This window comes from Citrus sinensis, chromosome 5 (genome assembly GCF_022201045.2).
Source record: "Citrus sinensis cultivar Valencia sweet orange chromosome 5, DVS_A1.0, whole genome shotgun sequence".
Classification (NCBI taxonomy): Eukaryota; Viridiplantae; Streptophyta; class Magnoliopsida; order Sapindales; family Rutaceae; genus Citrus; species Citrus sinensis.
The window spans coordinates 29,556,901-29,574,325 of NC_068560.1; the positions used below are offsets into that span (position 1 = coordinate 29,556,901).

Consider the following 17,425-nt stretch of genomic DNA (forward strand, 5'->3'; position numbering starts at 1 on the left):
CCGTTCGCTTTGGCTTTCGGACATGAAGCGGTCGTGCCGGCTGAGGTAGGAACGACCACACACCGGACAGATCATTTCAATGAACAGGAGAACGACGAGCAGATATGTTTGAATCTTGATCTGCTAATGGAGAGGAGGGAACAAGCAGCCGAGCGATCAGTCACTTACCAACAGAGGGTTGCTCGGTATTATAACCAGAAGGTGAACATACGGCAATTCAGGGTCGGAGACTGGGTACTGAGAAGAGTGAATCAGAGCACCAAAGATTCGACTCAAGGAGTGCTGGGACCGAATTGGGAAGGGCCGTATAGAGTCAAGCAGATAGCGGGGCCCGGAGCTTACAAGCTGGTTTGCGCGGACGGCCACGAAGTGAAACGCCCATGGAACGCAGCACACCTCCGAAAATACTTCCAGTAAGACTTGCTCACATTTTAAAGCAATTTCTGCTCATGCTGTCTATCTTTTATTTTTATGTTTTATGTCCGAACAATTTCATATAAGTCAAATCCTGCCATTAATGTAACGTCGACGAATTTTATTCGCTTGAAACCGAAAAAAATCCTGAGGCATGCAAAGGCTCGCCAAGTCTCAGAGCCTGTCTTATGGCGAGACAGAAGCCAAGCATGCCAGGATCTGCTCGGCCACGAGAAGGCAGCAGAATCCAAATCGTTTGAAGAAAATCCTGAGGCATGCAAAGGCTCGCCAAGTCTCAGAGCCTGTCTTATGGCGAGACAGAAGCCAAGCATGCCAGGATCTGCTCGGCCACGAGAAGACAGCAGAATCCAAATCGTTTGAAGAAAATCCTGAGGCATGCAAAGGCTCGCCAAGTCTCAGAGCCTGTCTTATGGCGAGACAGAAGCCAAGCATGCCAGGATCTGCTCGGCCACGAGAAGGCAGCAGAATCCAAATCGTTTGAAGAAAATCCTAAGGCATGCAAAGGCTCGCCAAGTCTCAGAGCCTGTCTTATGGCGAGACAGAAGCCAAGCATGCCAGGATCTGCTCGGCCACGAGAAGGCAGCAGAATCCAAATCGTTTGAAGAAAATCCTGAGGCATGCAAAGGCTCGCCAAGTCTCAGAGCCTGTCTTATGGCGAGACAGAAGCCAAGCATGCCAGGATCTGCTCGGCCACGAGAAGGCAGCAGAATCCAAATCGTTTGAAGAAAATCCTAAGGCATGCAAAGGCTCGCCAAGTCTCAGAGCCTGTCTTATGGCGAGACAGAAGCCAAGCATGCCAGGATCTGCTCGGCCACGAGAAGGCAGCAGAGTCCAAATCGTTTGAAGAAAACCCAAGGCACGCAAAGGCTCACCGAGTCTCAAAGCCTGTCTTATGGCGAGACAGAAGCCAAGCGTGCCAGGATCTGCTCGGCCACGAGAAGGCAGCAGAATCCCAATCCTCGAAAAACCCAAGGCACGCAAAGGCTCACCGAGTCTCAAAACCTGTCTTATGGCGAGACAAAAGCCAAGCATGGCGGGATCTGCTCGACCGCGTAAAGGCGAGCAGAATCCCGAACAACGGAAAATTTTCTAAGGCAGGTGGCGAAACCATATACCAAGCCATAGCCAGCTCGACCAGACGAGGACGAGCAGGCTCTCGTAATTACCACACAAGAGAGTAATCAAAAACATTTCTATTAATTTGTTAATAATTAACAAAGCAGATAATCTTCACAAACATTGTTCATTACAATACAAGAAACATATCAGGAAGGTCGTGGATCAGTAAGCCCAGCAGCGTCGGTTGGCTGGACCTCCTCAGGTGCAGGAGGAGTATCACCAGTCGCATCCAGAGGGGCGCTCGCCTCGCCAACATCAGCAGGGACTGCACGAGGAGGAGAGTCTCCCTCCTCAATCACGATCGGCTCTACCCCTTCGGCATCTTCCTTGGCCGCCTCCTCGTCCATATGTTGAGCAACACCAGCTGCAAGGTCATCCATCTTCAGATCAGGGTGTTGCTTCCCGAGGACGGCCATGATACAACGATAGGAATGCCAAAGTCCCTGGTCGTACTGGTTGTCGGCCTCCCTCTCCAAGTTCTCTATATGAGCTCGGTGGGAATCGCGGAGAGATTCGAGCTGAGCCTCATACATAGCCCTCTGCCCTTGGAGATCCTCCTTAACCTTGGTCAGCTCCTCCTCGAGGGTAATGGCTTTTGCTTGAGCAAGGGACTCTTGCTCTATCAGCTTGAGGTTCTCAACGTTTAGCTCCCCCGCTTTTTTCTCGGCAACGTCAGCTTTGGTCGTCGCCGATTGAATGTCCTCCTTCATCTTCCTGTCGTAACGGCCAACCTTGGCCTTATAGTAGGTGGCCATGCAGCTGAGATGGAAAGCACTATACTGCATGGCTCCCACCAGCTCGCCCAGGGTACAACCGTCGAAGCCCTCCAGGTCCTTCTTGCTCACGAGTTTAGACAACTCATTGAGATAGGGAACCAAGTGTTCTGGTCAGCTGTCGGGTAAGCGAGACCGAGGCACAACAGGTGGAGAAGAGGAAGCAGGATCAGTGGCTGCTCTACTGGATTCCCCGACTTTAGCAGAGGCAGGAGGGAGAGCCTGCAAGGGAGGAACCTGCTGCACGATGTTCTTTCGCTTCGCAGCGGGAGCATCTTTGTCCTGGTCCCTATCGGTTGTTGGAGGCCGAGAGCGTTTCCTGGTCAGAGCTCCAATCACTGCGTCCTCCATCTTATGGCCAGGAAGTATCAACCGAGACTCGAGGAAGTTGTATGTAGATAGCAGTTCTCGGCTCGAGCAGGAATTGGCCAATACAGCCTCGACCCGTTTAAGCTGACCAGGTCGGAGCGGGAAGTGAACACCCCAGGAAACTACAGCACAAACAGACACTTGGTTAGAGACAAACCAATACAGCAGGAACAATTATGGATACAAGACATCTAAAGCGAGCAGGCAACCTGGGACCGTGAAACGGGGTGGGACGCGACAATCCTTCCCGTCTATTTGTGCAACTTGACCCCAGGGACCCCCAGCAAAAAAGAATTTCCTCTTCCAAGTCCCACCACCACCAGTTGGAAGATCAGTTATGGGTTTCCTGCTCTTGGTACCAGATTGGAAGTAGTACCAGCCGGCATCTTTAGGGCTGCTCTTCAGCTGGTACAGGTGCTTCACCTCATCAACCGTGGGCTCGCTTTGGCAACATCTGTCCCACAATATGAACAGACCAGAGAGCACTCTCCACCCGTTGGGGTTCAGCTGACCAGGAGCCAGATTTAGCCCGTTAAGTATCCGGGCAAAGTAAGGCTGCAAGGGACACCTCAGCCCATACTTAAAGCTCTCCAGATACAGGGTAACGTATCCCCTGGGAGGCCGGCTAGGTGTATCCTTCTTTCCTGGGATCTTAAGAGGTATCTCACCAGGAATACTATACCTAAGTCGGAGGTCATTGAGCTCGTCAAACGTGGTCGTACACGACATGTAATCAATGGCATAATCACGGGACAAGGCTCTACCTCCTACTGTACCCCGTTCTTCTGGTCGTGATGCTCCTGGTGGGGACGCCTCACCAGAATCATCCCCTTGACCCTCACTCAAGGTGTTCTCCGATCCAGAAGATCCTTCTTCATCGCTACTGTCGCTCGAGGAGGTTGTTTGGGGAGACATCCTCCTAGCGCTAGTACCAACACTAGACCTAATGGGCTCTAAGGGGATCCCGGGATCAAAAGCAAAATCAGCGGGCAGACTAGGCAAAAAACCTAGTTCGTCGTCACCAACCTCAACGACCTTCTCCTTACCCTTCGACATATCCTAAGTTCTAACCAAAACACCACCGCCAACTACAACCTCAAGCAAAGCAGAGAGAAAGGAAATTACCTACAACTAACCAATACCGAAAAAAATAGAAGAAATACCTGAAGCAGGGACTCGGTCAGAGAGAGACAGGGATGACAGCTTTGGCGCCGAGGTTCATTCGCCGGAAAGACAAGAATGGAGAAAATGACGAGTTCGTGTTTGAAGATTTTGGGTTTCCTTACTGAGAAGCAAACTCTTGGGCTGCCAGCATTTAATGACGCATATTCCGAGAATCCCGTAACCGTCGGTTTGAAATTCAAATGGAGGGGGGGATTTCTGCCACGTCACCTCGTCCGCAATTAAATGCGACATGACTCCTGGCAGCCTTTTCCAAACCCACGCGAGCGAGTACTATCGAGTTTCTACTGCTGGTCCACTACATTACCCAACACCAGAAACTGGGGGACCGGTGTTTGGGAGGGATACTGTTTGGGACAAATGCGTCGAAGGGACCAGGAATGACGAGCAGACATCTGATGGCGGAGTTCTGCGAACCGGTGTGTTCCGTTAAAGCCTGGCGCGTGGAAGAACAGGAGCAGAAACATCCTGCTCGTCCACGATGTTGTCGTCCGCGAGGCCAATTCCTATAAAAGGCATGAGGCCATTCCGGCTAGAGATCGAGAGGCGAGGAGACCCGGTCGACGGCAGTTGGCAAGACGTGCTCTCCAGCACGAGAATCTAGGCACAACAGCCACGCTTTCCCCAGAACCGCGACGTAACACGCAAGATCTCACAGAGCCATGACAGCCACACTTTCCCCAGAACCGTGGCGTAACACGCAAGGTCTCACAGAGCCGTGGCGTAACACGCTAGATCCCATGTTTTGCCCATAACGCAGCAGTTGGAGTCCCATACCGTCTCGAAAAGAGCGGAAGACTGTGATTCAGAGGAAGCCTATAAAAAGGTAGCCAACGAAGGTAAAAGGGTTGGCATTCTTGAGAAAAGGGGAGAAAACCACAAGAAACGCCATAAGACCTGTGGCAAGCTTTTCCCGAACCTTCATATCTGACTTGAGCGTCGGAGGGTTTGCGCCGGGAAAACAACCGGCGTACTCTGACTTATCTGTGTACGCAGGGACCTCTGGAGAAGAAGCCTGGCGAGGAGACCTCCTGGTCGTGACGAAGTTGATCGAGCAGAGATCCTGATCGTAGAACGAGGAGAACCGGAATCTCGCATCAACAGGCTGCATATGATCCTGTTCGTGCATGAGTTATGAATAGCTTGATGAGAAATGAACAAATATATATACTGAATAATTAAAGAGAAGAAGCACACATAGTTTTGCAAGGTAACTATATATATGATGATAATGACCTGAGAAGCAGCAGCTGCAAGATATGGCTATGAAGATCAAAATGGACATGATGAATGAATTTAGTTTTGGCAAAACTGCCTGTGTCATAATGATTAAGAAGCTGTAACCTCTAAGCAATAAGAAATATCTGCTAGTTGATGATGAAGTTTATATAAACGGATAATTTTATGAAACTCATAGTATTGGCATAATCTACATTTATATATACACACACACACACTAATTTATGCGTACTATTTACCTTCCTACTGTTTTTATAACAGTCAATAATCTCCATAATAGCATAATTTTACAATATTACCTTATTTTCAATAACATTTTTATTCATATTTATTATAAATTAAATAAATCACGTGAATCCTAATTAAAATTAAAAAATCACATGAATCATAATCAAAATTAAAAAAATTAAGTATTAAAAATAAGAAATATATGTTTTAATGTGAAAAAATTAATCATAAAAATATTTTTTTATTTTTTTATTTAATAATAAAATAAGAAATATATGTTTTGTTTATTAGCTGATAATTGTGTCCTTATCTGGCCAAAAATGTTATGATCTTAATTTATTGCTCACTAGTTAAGTTACTGTTGGGAGTACAATGAGTGCAGTACTTGCCCAGATTCTGTAATTTTAGTTGTGTAACACCTCGCATTGTCCTCTTAATTCCTGTTTAGTAGGGTTATCAAAATTCTTAATTAGTAAATCCAATGTGGGTTGGGGAAAGAACATGAAACACTAGTAGAAACTAATATAATTGGTAGTTTGAGATAGGAGTGGGCATATGCCGTTATTAAAAAAGAATATCAATGGGGCAATTGCATGGTATTCATATTGTGAATTGAGAGTGGGTAATTTGAACTAGATTGTTTTAAAAATCTAGAACGGTGGTATTTTTGACCCATTAAATTTATTTTTTTGTCCCTACTTTTAAATAATTTAATTTATTTTTAAAACTACTATAATTAAATTGATCAGCAATCTGATCAGTGGAGATGGATCATCCACAAATTTTCAATCTGATTAGTGGATATTGAACTCAAAAGCCTTTAACTGAACGCACCAATCCCTTCGTGAGAGAGGGCGATAGGTGGCAAAAGAAAGAAAAAAGAATATTGTTTTTATTTATTTTTTACATATTTTTCTTAATAAAGTTAATTTCATAAACTAAATTAATTGAACAATAGAAACGGTTAAGATAAGATACATTGAGAAATGAGAGGTCAAATCACCACTCAAAAAATTAAAAAAATTATTTGGATGGTTTTGTTTTGGATTTTTATTGAGGATAATGGGTTTGTACTTGGGAGTCCCTTTTACTCATAATAAAGATGTGTTATTTAATAACACAGCTACACCTGATTAACACTTGGTTTATTTTATCTCATGTGGCATCCTTTCTCACGCATGTCATGATACGTGCGGTGTACAAAGTTTATATGTCTCTTTTCTCTGCATAGGACATGTTTTCTTTTGCCTTTTATATCTCTCTTTTCGTCTATTAAAATGACAAACACGATTTGATCAAACCAGGATCAGAATTTTCTAATTTAATTACACTAATTTTAAATAAATGAGCAAAAAAACTTATTTTTCCAAAAACTCGTCGTAACTTACTTAAGAAGTTATTGTATATAATTTTTCAAAGTTAAGGAAACAAAATCGAAGCCTGAGCGCAAAATCAATTCCCGCAGAAGTTTCACTAAGAAGTTGTCAGGGACCTCGGGTTTGGATAAATCCCTCCACACACAATGCAATTCTGAGATGAGAAAATGTTGTTAATAATAGGATTAAAAAGCCAATTAAAAAGCTTGAAAATATAGAGAAGAGAGGAATGGTTTGTGGTACACTTTGAACGTTATTGTGGTAATTTTTAATAATGGACAAAAAGTGCTTCCTTTCAATGGCTTAATTAATTTTCTGCCTTGGCAATCCCTACAGGATCATGTTCATGTATGCGGTAACTTAATTAATTTGCCTCTAAATGCCTTGGCAATGTCATTTTTACTTTTGGCTCTAAATGGCAAATCCGTAATTAGCACTCTTCTATTTCATTTCCATAGGTGCATGGTCCATGCATTTTATAACACCTAGTCAAATAGAAAGATGAAAAAAGGAAGAAACTTAAACCAAGTTTTTGGATATGAAAATAGATATCGAAAATAAACTTATTGTTGTTATATTCAAATATTGTACTTTAATAATTGTTAGTAATACAATTATTAGAGTACAATATTTGAGTAAAGAATCTCACATTCTGCATAAAAAATAAATTTTCCAAACACACTTATCTCACTTCTCTCAAAAGCTTAGAAATTTATAAGTTTAATAAATTTTGGGATGCTTAGAATGGAAGAAGTGTCATCTATTTATAGGAAAAATAATGGCACTATTACACCAACCCCTCTACTATTCCACTTAACCTAAACAAATTGTCAATGGTGTCCATTTGACAAATTTGACAAATTTGCCCACTTTTCATTTTTTCTTCAATTATTTGGTAGCCTTTTAAAAAATTTGCATGCTTTCTTGAAATTTGGATGCCACATGCATGACCAATTCTAACTTTTTAAAAATTCTCTACCTTAGCGAAATTTTGTCCAAATCTAAGCCGATTACCAACAAACCATCATCCTCAAAAGTGGCTGCATCTCTGTGATTGCCTACGTACCCAAAATTTGAGATCAAACCAACCGTAGTTCAAAATTCTCCAAACTTAATTTATTCAAAGAATTTGAATTAATTTTAAGTAATGTTGAAACCTAACTCCAGAAATCACCTTTATTAACATATCTGATGGGTTATCCTTGGTATCGATCTTTTTCAATAACACATCACTGCCCTCGATAACTTCTCTCACAAAATGATATTTCACATCAATGTGTTTTGTTCGAGCGTGATATGTTGGATTTTTCGTGAGGAATATCGCATTTTGGTTATCACAAAAGACCTCAATGTTCTCTTGGATCATTCCCAAATCACTCAACAAGTCTTTCAACCAAATAGCTTCTTTTAGAACAATTGTCGATTATAGAATCGACTTCCACCCAATATGAATACATAGCCCGTTGCTGATCTTCGCTTATCTAAGTCTCCGACGAGATTAGAATCACAATACCCCACACATTATTGACCACAATCCTTCTTGAACAATAACCCAACATCAACTGTTCCATACAGATATCGGATAATCCACTTTACTGCAAGCCAGTAATTTTTACCCGAATTGTGCATGTATCTACTAACCATGTTCACTGCTTGAGATTTATCGGGCATTGTGCTTACCATAGCATACATAAGACTACCCACAACACTAGCATATGGAACACAAGCCATGTAATCATGCTCCTCTTGAGATGTAGGGCATAAAGAAGAGTTTAATTTGCAATGAGGAGCTAGATGTGTACATACTGGTTTAGTTTTGTCATTCATACTGAATCTTTCTAGCACTTTTTTCAAATAAGACTTTTGAGTCAACCATACGCTCATATTCTTCTTGTCTTTACAAATTTCATCCCAAGTATTCTCTGTACATTACCCAAGTCTTTCATTTCGAACTCAAAAGCCAGTTGCTTCTTCAGTCTCTCAATCTCATCTCTCTTTTTCGAAGCTATAAGCTTATCGTCGACATAGAGTAACAAATAAATGAAAGCTCCATCTAGTAGTATTCTAAAGTAAACACAATGACCGTGTTCACTTTTGGTGAATTTCTGCCATAGTATAAATTGATCAAATCTTTTGTACCACTGTCTTGGCGATTGCTTCAGTCCGTACAAAGATTTAATCAACATACTGTTGGGTATAAATACTAATGCTATTGGCGTCAATGTGCAAGTGTACACAACAAGTAATAAAGTGATGAGTATTCAAGATCGTCTCCACAGGGATTGATGTTATCAGATTTGCTACAGCAATCTTAACAGTGTAGATTTTGTGCTAAAATAAAATAAAACAATTAATGAAACTAATATACTAATTAAAATAAAAACATAATAAATAAAATGCAACAAAGTAAATTATCACGTCAATCTCAAGGATAAAATCAATAGGAATATAAAGTAGTTGAGTGAATAAACTCTCCTAATGGTCTTGACTATTTTCTAATTGTTGGCTCGGTTGCTGCAGTATCTGCTACAACGCTGGGCAGAATCTTTATGCATCATTAGCCGTCGCATGTTGGATATTTTATATTTATATGTAACCTAATAATGATTAATTGTTATGCCAACATAAGATATATCATTACATGCTTAGGTTCTATTTACCCTCCAAGGTGAATCCCTATGTCTAGTTCATCATTAATTTTAGATTAAGCATGACCCTTTTGGGATAAGTTAAACTCAATCCAGGAAACCCAATCTAAAACTAAGTATTGTTCTAATATGTTCCACTAAGATAGACCCTTTTGCGGCTCTCTCCTAACTTGTATCATTAAATAAGTGATCAACCGAAATAATAAATAAAAATAAATACTATAAAAACAAACTGCTACAGCAAACATGCAACAACACATATATTCAGTCAATAAACCATCAAGATTGTTTATCACTCAACCACAAATAAATTTAGTTCATGGTTTGCAAAAGAAAAATAAAGAACAAACTTTCATCCATGAAACACATCCCCATGAATAAATAGAAAACACGAAAATAAGAGAAGGATAAGAAAGATTGAGCTTTGTAATTTTTCCTCTTGTGTAGCCTTCAATCTCTCTCTTAAATCTTGTTTTTCTTTTGTTTCTTTGTGTTTTTCTCCTTGGGTAACGGCTCTCCTTATTCATTATGATGTGTGCTCCTTTTATAGTTGAAAATTAGGATAAACAGAAATTTAGGTCACACATAAGTCAGATTAGGAAACTGCAGATCACAATTCTGCAAGTATCCTGCACAAAATTTTTTATGTCGTTGTTCCAGGATTGCTACAACAACCACACTATTCTAGATTTGTTTCAATTCGTTTGTAGCCATATTCTTCCTCATTTTTAGAAGCCTATTGCATCAGCATTCCTTCCATGAATTATAAGCTTCTGGAAACCTACAATTATGCACACAATTTGAGCATGAATGACTATAAATCAAGCAAAATTTATTAAGACTAAACTAAAATGAATGTTTATGCAAAATGTAACAAAAATGTAATGAAAATGCATTATTTACTCTCTAAGTGATCTTGATTTAAGTCTAGAATTGCCATAATAACTCTCATTTAATCGAGTTATCACTTACAGACATGATTCTCCTTTCCAATAATTTTGAAACCACAATGCTGAGTCATATAGATTTCCTCCTCCAAATCTCCATATAAGAACGTCGTTTTAACATGCAATTGAGCCGACTCTAACTCATATTCTGCAACTAAGGCAAGTAGGATACGAATGGAAGTATGTTTTATGACTAGAGAGAAAACTTCGTTGTAGTCAATACCTTCCTTCTGAGTAAAACCTTTTGCCACGAGTCTTACCTTGTATCAGAGAGTTGATTGATTTGGAGATCCTTACTTCTTGCTGTAGACTCATTTATTGCCAATAACTTTTTTTTCCCTTTGGTAACTCCACAAGTTCCCAAGTCTGGTTTTGATGGAGAGATTTAATCTCTTCCTCCATGACTAACTTCCACTGATCACTTTCACTGTTGTGTAATGCTTCACCGAAAGTGTTGGGGATGTCATCATCAATAATTGGAAGTGCATAAGCTACCATCCATTTCTTTAGTAAGTCATCCGAGTTTCTTTATCTCTCTTATTGACCTCCTTGTTGCTATAGTATCATCATTATCTATATCATCAGTTATTTTTTCATTTTGTGGGACATCAAAAGAAACAACCTCTTCTTCAACTCTGAGTATTACCTTTATAGTTAAACCATTCTCTAATGCAGAATTAACTGGTACATATGGAGTTGCATCAAACTCTACTCGCTGCAATACTTCTATGATCTTGTTCACTACCTGCTGAGAACTTGAAGCTTTCATCATTGAAACTTCATCAAACGTGATATCTCTGCTACACATAAACTTTTTATCTTCAAGATCCCAAAGTTTGAAGCCATTTACTCCACCTTTGAATCCTACAAATATAGCTTTCATAGCACAAAGATTTAGTTTACTATCTATGACATGATAATAAGCTGGACACCTAAATATACGAAGGGAATCATAGTCTTGTGCATACTTTCCAGACCACATTGTCATAGGAGTTTTACCTTCAATTGCAGCAGAAGGTAACTGGTTTATTAAGTGACTTGCGTAACTCATAGTTTTAACCTAAATTTTTTTATCTAAACTAGTATTAGACAACATACATCGTATTTTTTCCAGTAAAGTACGATTCATATGCTCAACCATACCGTTCTATTGCGGAGTATGTCTCACCGTGAAATATCTTTTAATACCCTTGTTCTGACATACTTGTAAGAATGGATCAGAAATATATTCACCCCCATTATCAGACTGTAATATTTTGATATTTCTGTCAGTTTGAGTCTCCACTAGTTTTTTCCATTTCACGAAAATCTCTAGAACCTCATCCTTTGATCGCATGGTGTACACCCACACACGTCTAGAGAAATCATCAACAAATATAACAAAATAATAGCTTCCACCAATTGATGCAATCTTGGTTGGTCCCCATACATCACTGTGAACATATTTAAGGATCTCACGAGTATCGTGATTAAATGTATCAAACTCGACCATTGTTTTCTTACCTACTACACAATGCTCACAGAACTTTAATTTACAGGTTTTCATACCTTTTAAGTCCATGCCTCATTAGAGTTTGCAAAGGCTTCTATTCAGCATGTCCCAATCGTACATGCCATAGCTTGGTGGTGTCACTATGTGCCTCAACAATATTTGTTTCATCAGTTGTACCTCCCTTCAAATATTACAAATTGTGACGCCGAACTCCTTACAGAATCACCATAGCCCCATACATAAACTTCATTGTGCCATTTTCAATAATAATCTTGTAGCTTTTAGCTTCTAGAGCACGCATAGAAATTAGATTTTTCTTTAAATTTAGAACATATCTAACATCTTTTAGTTCTCTGATCATTCCATCAAATATTTTGGGCCAAATTGTTCATATCCCCATTGTGTGACAAGGTTGATCATTCCCCATCACAATTGCACCAGATTCTAGATTATGAAAATCCGTAAACCATTCCTTAATGAAACATAAATGATAGGTTGCTCCAGTACCAAGTATCAATTCGCTCGAACTAGCCACGTATGCTGCAAGAGTAATACTTAGTGAATAATCAGAGTTCTCATCTTTACGTGTCATGTTTGCTGCTGCTGGTTTCTTCCTTTCTCATTTTTTAGCTTTTGGACAATCTTTCCTCCATTGACCCTTTTCATGATAAAAGTCACACTTATTTCGAGCTATATTTCTGCTTCTTGATTTGGATCGAGAATTCTTTCCACCACGCTTATTCTTTTTCTCCATCGCTCTTTCTCTAGTTAACAAAGCTCCAGATGATACTCTTTCGGAATGTTTATCATTATTCTGAATTTCTAAAATGGTCAATGCTGTGCAAACATCTTTGAAAATGATCACGTTTTTCTCATATAATAAGGTAGTCACAAAATGGCTATATTCCTTTGGTAGTGAGTATAACATAATCATAACCTTGACTTCATCTTTAATATCTTTATCAAGATTCTTCAAATTAATAAGTAACTTTTTAAATCTTGAGACATGATTGTGCATTGACACCCCATGCTTTATTCGAAAGCCATATACTTGGCTTATTGCATGAAGGCGATTTTCAGGACTTTTTAGTAAGTATTTCTCCTCCAATATACGCCACAAAATCATCGCACACTCCTCATCTTTCACCCCATTTGTCAAACAAGATCTAATCTGACCACATGTTTTTTCATTCATACGATTCCAAATTTCTTCATCATACAAGTGTCTTTTATTTTTCAAAACAACATCGAGATCGATTTGAGTAAGGGCATCCATAACTTCTCTCCTCCACATGTCGAAGTTGATTTTCCCATCAAATTTTTTAATATCGATCTTTTGACCTCCTATAACATGTGCTGAATAGCGATTTGACAAATCTCGCCTCTCACATAAAGTGTCTCATAAAATAATCTCGGCAGACCTCCTGAATTCTAGAATTTTCTCAACAAAATATTTTCACTTGAAAAATAGCCTCTATGATGTTAATGTCGTGTGAATAAATGCACCAAAAAAGTTCTCAGAAGAATGAAAGGGTCATAACGGTCCCACTTAAAACCCAAACTCCTTAAACTTTTATCGCTTTGTTGACAGAACTTTCAATAGACTGTCTCCCAAGTACAAATGGTCATCTCCACTGTATACGTGAACAGTACCGTATACATTAACAAATTTTGGGATGCTTAGAATGGAAGAAGTGTCATCTATTTATAGGGAAAACAATGGTACTATTGCACCAACCCCTTTACTATTCTCCCTAACCTAACCTAAGTAAATTGTCAATGTTGTCTATTTGGCAAATTTAACAAATTTGCCAACTTTTCATTTTTTTTCTTCAATTGTTTGGTAGCCTTTTGAAAATTTGCATGTTTTCTTGAAATTTGGATGCCACATGCATGGCCAATTATGACTTTTCAACGTATATATCTTGCCAGGGATCATTCTGCGAGAAGGTTACTGGTAACTACAGTGAGTGTTGCAGTAGTTCATTTTAATTTCTTGGTTCTTATCATTTCTCTCCTTACTTAAAATAAAAGCAACCAAAAAACCTTTCTATTTCGTGCCAACAATCTCTATTTATCTTGTACGTGAGTTAATAACGTTTCTATTTAATTTGTTTTTTTGGTAGTTAAGTTTACTTGGACAAATATTTCAGTCTTATATTTATGTCCTTGTAGGCTAGGGCTGATTAGTTTGCAGCAATTTCTCGACTTGCAAGCTCACAACATTTTCAATGATTCTTAAGAGAGTGGAAACGTTTGAGAGCCAACAAGAAATTTGGCTTAAAAAATATTGGAAGGAAACATATACCAAAATAAATGGGACCCATTGTTGTCTAGGTTTTAAGGTAAAATCACATACTAAGAAAATGACGCTTCAATGTCGCATTCCAAAAAGCAATTGAACCACTGCAAATTTATCCTCATTTTTTAGGAAAACAAAAAGACCAAAAGTTGAATAAAAGACGAAAGAATTTTATGCGAAGAACCTCACCCTTTTACACAAAAACAAAACCCGTAAATTTTCCATCCTCAGCAGCTCAGCGTATATATTATATTTGTTGTGATTTGTGATGTGATGCCTTCTCAGTTTAATATATTTTCAGAAATTGAAAAAGAGTCATATTCTGTTTCTTTTACTGATAACCTTTTACCTCTCATTTTAAATATGATCAAAATTCTTACAAAATTAATTAAAGATCTTGATCAGAACTAGTTGAAAGAACGTATTTTGGTGAAATATGAAATCTCTATTAAATTAAAGCAAAACTAAAAGCATCGTAGCTAATTTATTTTATTTTATAAGTGATAAAGGAGTGCACAAGATGCTAGCAAAATTTAAAAGAAGTATACGTTCCTTTTCAGAATAAGTATACCTGAGAAAAAACACATAATAAGTATACCTAAAGAATTATTGAGAGTTATAGTAATCTGAGCAACAAAATGGGTGCTAATAGTTTAATAAGAGTTTTAAATGGGCACTAATAGTTTAATAATTGTTGAACTACTTTGGTTTTGTTAAATGGGAGACTTCCAATTTTCCCGTATTGCCTATTTTCAAATACATTTTCATTTATATTTATTATAAATTAAATAAGTGATATGAATAGAAACATTTGGGTGTTTGTAGTGATATATAAAATTTTATATTGATTCTCATTATTGTTTGCTTTACTTGCATATTTACTATTCTTATTATTCCTATAACTATTATTACTGTTTCGGAAATTAAAGCTTCGATCAAACATTTAAATTAACAAACTTTCGTGTGCTTGAACCTTCCTCCAACCTAATTAAATATCTTGGATTGCTAATTGCATATTAATTAACTTATGAGTTGTCTCACTACATAATTGATTTTGAAATGATCTTTGACACTCATACCATCTTTAATATCAGTTATTAACCATTAAAAAAAAGTATTGTATGCATGTGGCAACTCAAAACAATCTAGTACTAGTCTGTGCTCTGGTGCGACCCTTATGCAGAATGCAAGCTTCAGGGCTCAAGCTGCGCATTCTACAAAGAGGTGGCAGTCCTGCAAGCTGCAATGCATTTTGTTCAAAGCCATTGTTTTGAAAACTAGTAGCTTGGGAAAGCTGAAACGTTAATAATAATATAGTGAAATATTTTTATTAGCGACTCTACATGCATTTTAATAAATGACAATCCCACATATCGACTGCCAATATATGTGTTCATTCTCTTTTTGTTTATGTCATAATTTTCTGAGAGAAAAGGAAGGGAATTTATAAATGATTATAGCAGATTCTCGAAAATACCTAATCTTTGAATAATTATTATATTTTCATTTTTTGAACTAAAATCGTTCTGGCTTATTCTTTGAGTAAACTTGGGTATAAACTTGTACTTGTAGCGTCTCGGCATTAGAAAAACCCCTCAGGCCCTTGTTTTCACAGGTATTCCTGCCAGATTATGAGCTTATCATTTGTTATTATTGTTAACAAGATCACATATACATTTTCAATAATAATTATAAAAGAAGGGATTTATTTAATTTTTTTAAGAATATATTAACATTTGCTGTAAACATGAATGATGGAGTAAATAAATTTGGTTACTACGTGAGCAAACTATTGAAACATAACATCAAATTTGGTGACTAAGTGAGAACCCCCATTGGAATTAAAAAAAAAAAGCAAGGAGATGAATTTCAAAGATTATTCAAGTAATTACATGTTAAATTTATTTTTAGAAAACTAAATTAAATGTCACTAACATAAAACATGCTTTTATCTTGTGTGATGGTTTTAATTTTATCACTTTTTGACCAAAGGTTAACTTTATTTCGTCATGTACCATCCTATTTTTTTTCTTGCCAAATTTAGTTTCTTTTACTGATAACCTTTTTTCTTCTCATTTTAAATATGATTAAAATTTCTTGCGAAATTGATTAAAGATCTTCATCAGAACAAGTTGAAAAAATGTATTTTGGTAAAATATGGAATCTTTATTAAATTGAAGCAAAACTAAAAGTATAGTAGCTAATTTAATTTATTTTATAAGTGTTAAAGGAGTGCACAAGATGCTAGCAAAATTTAAAAGAAGTATACGTTCATTTTTAGAATAAGTATACAAGAGAAAGAACACATAATAAGTATACCTAAAGAATAACTGAGAGTTATAGAAATCTGAGCAACAAAATGAGTGCTAATAGTTTAATAAGAGTTTTAAAGGGGCGTTAATAGTTTAATAAGAGCAACAAAAAGGGTTTTATAAGAGTTTTGAAGGGGAGCTAATAGTTTAATAATTGTTGAACTATTTTGGTTTTGTTAAATGGGAGATTGCAAATTTGCCCGTATTGCTTATTTTCAAATACATTTTTATTTATATTCATTATAAATTAAATAAATGATATAAATAAAAACACGGTGTTTGTAGTGATTTTATATAATTTCATATTGATTCTCATTATTGTTTGTTTTACTATCATACTACAATTTAATACGGTGGATTCGGATTGGTTTAAAAATTCATATAGAATTATTAAGCCTAATGAGATTTTCATGGAGTTGGAGAAATGTGCTCAACAGAAACCTTGTAGCATTTTGGTATTTGATTTTGGAGAAAAACAACTAGAGTTTTCAAAAATCACCCGTCATGCAGTAATTGACGACAAAGTTATTTTCAGCCAAAGCATAATCTATGTGAGGGGAGTTAGGTGTTTGGACATGGGCGAAGTACGAAGTAACATGTTGCAAGAGATCGCTTGCCATAACTCATTGGACTTTTTGTGTTGGAATAAGTCGGGGTGACCCGAAAGGTGAAAAGATACAATACAACCAAAATGCCAATGTGATGGAGTTCCTCGTGCAATTGGCGAAACGCAGAGATGGAGAAGGCAACAACTTTATGCAGAACTTACCTATGGTGCTAGTGAACGAATTTGGCATGTCTAAGAAGGCCGATAAGATAAATGAGAAGGAAAGAATTTTTCTATGATTATTATAACAAGACAGTGTAGTTATAATGCAGCAATTTCCGCATGTTTAAAATGTCAAGAATTTGGAGTATTATGTCACTAAAGGGTTGAACAAAAAGGAAGCTATCGAAATAGTGAACTTATTGGTGTCACTGAGAGCTCCCAAAATGAAATTAG

The 17,425-nt window shown here is 37.7% G+C and overlaps 2 protein-coding genes across 2 annotated transcripts in view; one reads left to right on the forward strand and one right to left on the reverse strand.

Moving 5' to 3' along the window:
- Positions 1-223: 223 nt before the first annotated feature.
- LOC102619578 (uncharacterized) overlaps positions 224-17,425 on the forward strand; it is a 57,055-nt gene continuing 39,853 nt past the window's right edge. Inside the window, exon 1 of the mRNA XM_052440866.1 lies at positions 224-234. The gene's annotated coding sequence lies outside the window, so the exon portion shown is untranslated. The remainder of the gene's footprint in view (positions 235-17,425) is intronic.
- On the reverse strand, positions 2,442-3,752 carry LOC127902433 (uncharacterized). Its single transcript, XM_052441340.1, has 2 exons — positions 3,173-3,752; positions 2,442-2,818 (listed from the first exon to the last, which is right to left on the reverse strand). Exons 1-2 carry the CDS (start codon positions 3,750-3,752, stop codon positions 2,442-2,444), a joined length of 957 nt encoding a protein of 318 aa, XP_052297300.1.

What these genes read in the sequence shown, in the direction of transcription:
- LOC127902433 (XM_052441340.1), bottom strand. Translation starts at nt 3,752, where the DNA reads ATGTCGAAGGGTAAGGAGAAGGTCGTTGAGGTTGGTGACGACGAACTA. An exon ending in CGGGTGGAGAGTGCTCTCTG is followed by an intron (nt 2,819 to 3,172) that starts GTCTGTTCATAT and finishes TTTGTGCTGTAG; the next exon opens with TTTCCTGGGGTGTTCACTTC.